Raw genomic sequence first — 7,346 nt, forward strand, 5'->3', positions numbered from 1 at the left:
CTCACATTAGGTGAGTTAAATGCTTTAAAAAAAAGAAGAAGAATGGAGATCAAAGCGCACTAAGTATCATCTATTAAGGTTGGGATGACGACATATTCGAGAAGACTGCCAATGAGATGAGTTCTAAGGATACATGAAAAATTCTTAGAAATGCGGTGGTTGGAGTTTATTAAGTAAAGAACGCCTCCAAACTCTAAAGGGTTGAGTTTGAGTCGATTGTTGAAGGAGAGTGAGAGTCCGTTGAAGACTATTTTACTAGTGTTCGAGTGGGAGTTATGTGATGATTAGTGGGCTCATGGCCAGAGCTAGCACAGAGTAGTGACTATGAGAATGTTTGATAGGTGTTTCAAGTATGGTGTTCACAACAATAGTAAGTAGCACGGAGAAGTGACCACAAAGATACTCGATGGGAGATCAAGTATGATGAGTGGATAACTCACTTGTGTAACCCCACGACAATAATCAAGTTTGAGGAAGATGCCTCTAAAAGAAGAATTCTATTTTTTTATCATATATGGAGATGATGGAAAATTATTAAGTTTAAGGAGGATTGTTGGAAATAGTAAACTTAATTAATTGATCAATTAATCAAATATAATCAAATGATCAGGATGAATGTATTTGAATTTTCTTGATAAATTAAATATTTAGATTTTCTAGGACAATTCAGACAGCATCTGTGTCACCTTTTCAAAGGCAGAAAGTCGGGCATTTCAAATTGTTGACTGGCAATCATACTCGGAACTGGTACGTATCTCAAACCTCTTGAAGGTGCATGATTATCGCTCTACATTCCACGAGAAGAAAATTACAGGAATCATACTCGGAACTGGTACGTATCTCAAACCTCTTGAAGGTGCATGATTATCGCTCTACATCCCACGAGAAGAAAATTACAGGACCCATGCGATCGGAAACAAACCTGCTGTGATTCTCAAATCGATCGGAAACAAATCTGCTGTGATTCTTTGAGAATCACAGAGCCCTGTTATTCCACATCCATTTCTTCATATATTTTGAGATTTGTGCATAAAAAATAACTGTCTTTGAGATTGATGCATTTCAAAAAATATAGACATGGATTTGGAATAACAGAGCGCCCTATGATTCTTTGAGAATCACAGCAGATTTATTTCCCACGCAATCAGGGCAATTTTCATACAAAGGATTCACATATCCACTCTTCTCCAACTTCTGACAGCAGCCCAAGGGCCATTTCAACCAAAAAATAGGAGCCTTACTACCCGCAACTGTACTTGCTATGTTCTCACTGCTAACATTTTGAGGCCACAATATTGCAACATAAATAAGAAAGCTGGGGGAATTAAAGAGAGGACAAGTGATTCAAATGGAGTAAAGAAAAAAGACTTGAATGAGCAAAATTTAGAATACTGCCTTTCAAGATAGGGAAAAAAGAAATTACAGTATCAAGAACAAGAACATTTCCAGCACATTATACTGATAAATAAACACTTAAACCAAATAAAAAGGTGTTGCATAACAACAAAACTGACACAGCATCACCAAACACAAACATGGATAGGTACATTTGCTGCTCATGAAGGGGCAGAGGGAAGCGTGACATCAATATTGGTAGGCATTAGCACATTAAATCCATCCGCTGCTGTTGATATTATCATTCCTGGTATCTGGGGATGCCAGTGCAGTTCTTTCAAATCTTTCTGACCCTGAATACAGCAAGGAACAATAAAATCAAGAGCAGAAATTACACAGGTGCAATCAGCATTTTTCATCTAAAAGTAATGTGAGGAGATTATTGAGTGGAGCATTTTATCTTGAATACAGATTGGATTAAAAACCTTTCTCATATGTATCTTCATTGGAAGTATCAAGCTATTCAAAATGTTCAATGCTTCCATTTATTACGAAAAGAATACAAATATAAAGCAAACACCAAGCAACCAAGAAAAGCCTATGACCAGCTAGATGTTATCACCTGTAATTTAAAAAAAAAAATCCAGACCAGAGCCAACATGTGCGCATTCATTGGATTCAGTCAACAATGGCCCATCATAGAAATAAAGGCATGCTTTCAGTATAGGGCAATTCACAACATTTGGTTTACACACACACAGAGTAGGTATCAGGTTGCATTACAACTCTCCTCACATAGTATCATATCTCAACTACATTTTTGTGTGGAACTCAAACTTGGTAATTCTTCAACATTGACAAATACACGATATTAGTACCTGGTGAACAAAGAGGAGCTGGGGTGGCAAATCTTCAGGTGCATTGACATGCTCCTTTACCTTGGCTTTAAACTCTGCCTCCTCTTCTTCGTCCCTTTCTAACGACAAGTCCCATATCCTACACATATACAGATTATGAAATTGTGTGAATTGTGTGAAAATGAAAGAGACATACAAGTGACATGTTTCAAAAAAGCAATTGATAGGAGTGCTTACGTCAGTTGATGGTCAGCCGACGAAACAGCCAAGGTAGATGCTTCATGTGGGCTCCATTCCACAGATGTGATTGGCTCCTTATGATACTTAAAATGCGCCACTAGTGAATCATCCTTCAAGACCGATAAACCAATGAATAGGATGGTATCAGACAACTTGAACTAAATCAATGAACTCTGACATCAAAGATGCTTCTTAAGAATTTAACTCTTTAAGCCGACTGAATTAAATACCAATTCCATATCAGAACTTGTATGAAATACAATTAGGTCCACAGATGATTCACATATTCAACATGTCCTATCACCAATTGACCAGAAGTATACTTCCCTCACAGCTAAAAAAAGCACAGGACATTGCAGTTACCCCATTGAGTAACCCAAATCTAGGCAGAATGTAAAATGTCTAACTGTATCATAATGTACACTTAGCGAGTCTTTACTAAATCACACAACAAAGAAACAGACATAAAATTTTGTACCTTGATTTGGCGAAGATCACGGATGGAGAAAGTACCATCATCACCGCCAGAGGCAATCATACAGCTTGCCAGCCTGTGACGATGAATGCACAGTTATAAAAAATTAGATTTCAAATATGTAACATGTGCGAGAACATATTTTAGATCTCAAATGAGCAAATTAACCAACAAATAAAGAACACAAAAATGTGTAGCAGGTCACATACCTGTTCCATGATATAACATTGACATCAGCATCATGAGCCTTAAAAATAAATTTTGGCCTTTTGCCTTCCCTTGTATCCCATATTGCAACTTTTCTGTCCACAGAAGATGATGCAAAAATGTTCGCTTCTGTAGGACTCCACTGGGGAAAAAAGAATCAATTCAGCAATTCTTTCAACTATAGCCTGTTTTTTTTAGTCTAATTTCCAGCATCCTTAAAAGGCCATATGCAGCTACTTACATAGGAAACAAGGATGTAAAATAACAATGAAAATAGCTAAAAGAATACATAACGTTACCAAAAAAAGTACCTGTAAATCTTCCACACTTGCACCATGACCCATGAAAGGGGTAGAATCCACTTTCCACGAATCACCCGTGGGCTCCCACAGATATATGCATTTGTTACAATCGCCTATCAGAATGGAGAATACTGCATTAGTACTCACAACAATAACATGCAATTTTCAATGTCTGTTCTGTATTAGATTATTTCTTTTTTTTTTGGCACTATAATTTTTTTTTGGATTTATCCAACAGGAGTTTCCAAGTATCATAAAAAATTCAAGACAGTTTCACAGTTAAATAAAACTTCAAGCCACCTATAATCTTGAGTATAATAAAAATTAATAACAAATGAATGAAAAACAGTAAAAGTATAAAGCTTCTATCGGAATAACAAAATATTTTGTAAAGTATACCAGAAACAAGGCGGCCAGGAACAACAGGGCTCCAATCAATTGCATAACCTTCATCTTTATGCCCCCCAAATTTAAAGATAGGTGTCTGCTTGTGTATGGTATCATCTCTATTGATTGGTTCATCGGATTCAGCTAGGGAATTCAGATGTGCGCTAAAATCCCACACCTAATCATCAATAAAGCATATCACAAATAGAACTGTATGATTGAATCAATACATATCAAACTGTTCCTGTAGCACCTTTTTTTCCCTCTCCTCTCTGTGTGTGTGGGGTGCGAAGGGGAGGGGTTGATTCTGCATCTCTGCTAGGGTAGTGTTAGCTGTGGTCTTGTATTGTCTGATTGCATTTATTGGGCTCCAAGAACAGAACATTAAGTGTTGATTTCAGAAAAAATACAAATGTCAAGAAGACCCTTATAGATACTGTCGGTCAACCCACTACAAAAGCTACTCGGAACAGAACTATCATGTCAAAATGGGATGACCTTGATCAATTGGATATTACAGAGGGGAAAATAAAGTACCTGTACAAAGCCTGTATCGCCCCAAGTGGCGCAAATATGGGGCTTTTGAGTCATTGACCTTATGCGGTTCACACATCCTTGATGAGCTATCCTCTTGATCTAGTTTCATAATAGAATACTCATCATGAATCAAACTAGTAAATGTAAAGTTCTATGAACTTAGAATACTCATCCTAGATGCAATAAGCGAACCTTTTGAGCAATCATAAATATATATTCAATTTAAATATTCCAAGTTGTCAAAGGACAGGTGTATTGGCCAATATATATGAAAAAGGACAGGGCACCTGTAGAACAGGTGCATTGCCACCGGCTTCATCAGCTATCTCATCGTCTTCATCACTGCTACTACTATCATCATCCTCCATTTCCTCATCATTATTCTTAGAAGAAGGGAGCAAAGCACGTTTTCTCCCAGTTATCTTGGAAAGTTTGAAAATGCCAATGTAATTCGCAGATTGTTGGTCAGCCTACACAACAACAACAACAAAAAAAAAAAAAAGCAAAGTTGAAATGCTTTAAATAGATTTTAAGACAAATTGGATCTGGATTGGCTTAATGGCTTTAACTGGGATGTCTTGATTTAATATGAGGCCGAATACAGTTGAATGCTAATTAACATTTAAGTGCATCAAACAGCAGCAGGTTAAAAACAATACTGGGATTGGATTGAGTTAAATTGGAAGGAGCAAAATTAAGTTAAACTGAAGTTGAATTGTCCTTAGGAGTACTGCCACATGCTGCAACAGTCAGGCTATGAACTGGTATGTACCGGTGCTGACCACATTTTCAGTTTGCCACTGTGTAACAAACCTGACCTGTGTTCCTGCAACTCCATATAGAGTGTGGGGGAATTCAGTACGAACTAGTCCAAGAGAATCTTGCACCACATCAAAACTATCAAAAAACAAAAGAAAAAATAAACACTAAGAAAACAAACTTATCACTTCAAAGGAAACAAAAGAATTGAACTTATGCAAACCATTACGAAATTACCTTAAACAAGGCCATCCAATATTGAATCCACGCAGATAATTATATGCTGATGGATCAAATTGAAGTTCTTCTCCCTCCTCCATTTCATCTACACCAGGCTGCCATACCTAAGTTCACGATATAAATACACTGATAAGTTTTTACATATTAAGATAATTTAAAATAATAAAAAATAATAATATCACCAAAAATAACTCATTGATGTAGAACTTCTTCCCTTAGTCGTCCTGTTATAAAACTATGTGCAATTTTTTTATCAGAAAAGGAAGTAGTTAATTAAAGCTTCATCTGCTATTTCTCAAAAACCACTAACCAATGTTTCCAAAAAAGTCAATATATTATTCTCCAGTTATATTATTTTCAACTATTTCAGTACTATTTTCACCTCTAATTCCCATTTGTACTCTCCAATTGCAAAACCACATAACCAAACTATGAAGGGAAGAAATAGTTAGTTCATGGATGTAGCAATAATTATTGTAGCTTTTGGTCCACTTCAGGCAAACATTCAGTTTTTATTGGGCACTTTGGGTATAAGAATATACATCTCAATAAGGATGAAATAAGAAGTGGTACTTAACCTTGGCAGGTGCAGAGGGCACAGGGGAAGATGTTGAAGCTTCCTCTTTTTTTGAAGTCTAAAATCAAAATAATCACAGGTCAGAGTAATTAGTAAAAGAAAGCGGTTTTCCCGGGAAAACGAAACTAACAGGAAATATAGTAGAATGATAAATACCTTGTTTTTCCTCTTAAGCTTCTTAGGGTTTTTTAGGCTACGAGTCATCTTGAACTACACGGTAAAAAGATAAACAGCGGCTTACGGAAGGGTTGAGCGAGAGCCGAGAGCGTGCGAGCGAGAGAGAGGGACGAAGTTGTGGAGGCGCACCGCTCTCAAGCATAAACCCTATGAAGGTATGTATAATAAGGGTTCAATTTTGTGCGAAAGTGATTACTTGAGCGGATCCGGAAACTGCTCTTACTGTATCCACTAAACTTGTAAAAGTACTAATTTGTCCCTTGAAAGTAGAAACCAAAATATAAATATAAATATTATTTTTCTTATCCAAAGTTAGACATAAATGGTCCGATTCGTATCAAAATTCGGTTTAAATTTACATTATCGATTAAATTTATTAAGTTTTATATATGCTTGTAAGAATTTTAATACATATTAGATAAGTTAAACTCGATTTTAAATAAAATATGTCCAAGTCAATTTGAACATAATCTAATTCCTTAAATTATTACTAGTTTATTACTAAAAAAATAAATTGCCGATTGATTCTTCAGAATGATGAATTTAACACATTATTTTTTTATTTGGACACAACAACTTTGAAATGTTTAATTTATAGATATTTTTGTCCCTCCATGTGTGTATCTGTCAACTATCGTTTTTGTCCCAGAGTAGTGGATTAAAGTCGGATAGGGCACGGGCAGGCCGGGTATATCCGGGCAGGAGCAAGGGTATTGGTCGGACACGGGTATCTCGGGTATTTTTTTAAATCGTGCCCTGCCCGTGCCCTGCCCGTGCCCTGCCCGTCCTATACCCGTGCCCTGCCCGTCCTATACCCGTGTCCATTGTACCCTTGAGGGGCAGGGCGGTTCGGGTTTTTTTTTCTGTTTTCTTTTTCTTTTCTTTTTTTCTGTTTTTTTTTCTTTTTTTTCTGTTTTTTTTTTTCTTTCTTTTTTCTTTTTTTTTCTGTTTTTTCTTTTTTCTTTTTTCTTTTTTTCTTCTTTTTTTTCTTTTTTTTTGAACCGGGTGGGGAGAAATCAAATTTTGGGTTTGAATTTGAATTAAAGTGGGTCGGGTATAAGGGTACGAGTAAGGGTAGACGGGTACCCGGGTAGGGTAAAGTCGGGTACGGGTATAGACGGTCCGGGTAGGGTCGGGTATTTGCCAAAAAAACAGGGTCCGGTCCGGTTTTTGTCCCTACTCGCATACCTGTTTACCCGACCCATACCCGGGCAGCGGGCACGGACGGGCAGGGTAGGGTATACCCGACTCGG

The 7,346-nt window shown here is 36.9% G+C and overlaps 1 protein-coding gene across 2 annotated transcripts; it reads right to left on the bottom strand.

The window, feature by feature from the left end:
- Nucleotides 1–1,324: 1,324 nt before the first annotated feature.
- LOC144569185 (protein HEAT STRESS TOLERANT DWD 1-like) lies at nt 1,325–6,291 on the bottom strand. Of its 2 annotated transcripts, XM_078319401.1 has the most exons (13): nt 6,073–6,291; nt 5,918–5,974; nt 5,337–5,443; nt 5,159–5,237; nt 4,628–4,810; nt 4,341–4,439; nt 3,816–3,981; nt 3,426–3,529; nt 3,117–3,256; nt 2,911–2,983; nt 2,430–2,542; nt 2,214–2,331; nt 1,325–1,688 (listed from the first exon to the last, which is right to left on the bottom strand). In XM_078319401.1, exons 1-13 carry the CDS (start codon nt 6,118–6,120, stop codon nt 1,557–1,559), a joined length of 1,419 nt encoding a protein of 472 aa, XP_078175527.1. In that variant the 5' UTR covers nt 6,121–6,291; the 3' UTR covers nt 1,325–1,556. The 2 variants fall into 2 exon arrangements, with proteins under 2 accessions (XP_078175527.1, XP_078175528.1); XM_078319402.1 differs by lacking the exons at nt 5,918–5,974; nt 6,073–6,291 and having other exon boundaries at nt 5,113–5,237.
- Between the last annotated feature and the right edge of the window lie 1,055 nt (nt 6,292–7,346).

The sequence above is a fragment of the Carex rostrata genome, chromosome 18 (assembly GCF_964058835.1).
Source record: "Carex rostrata chromosome 18, lpCarRost1.2, whole genome shotgun sequence".
NCBI classification, from domain to species: Eukaryota; Viridiplantae; Streptophyta; class Magnoliopsida; order Poales; family Cyperaceae; genus Carex; species Carex rostrata.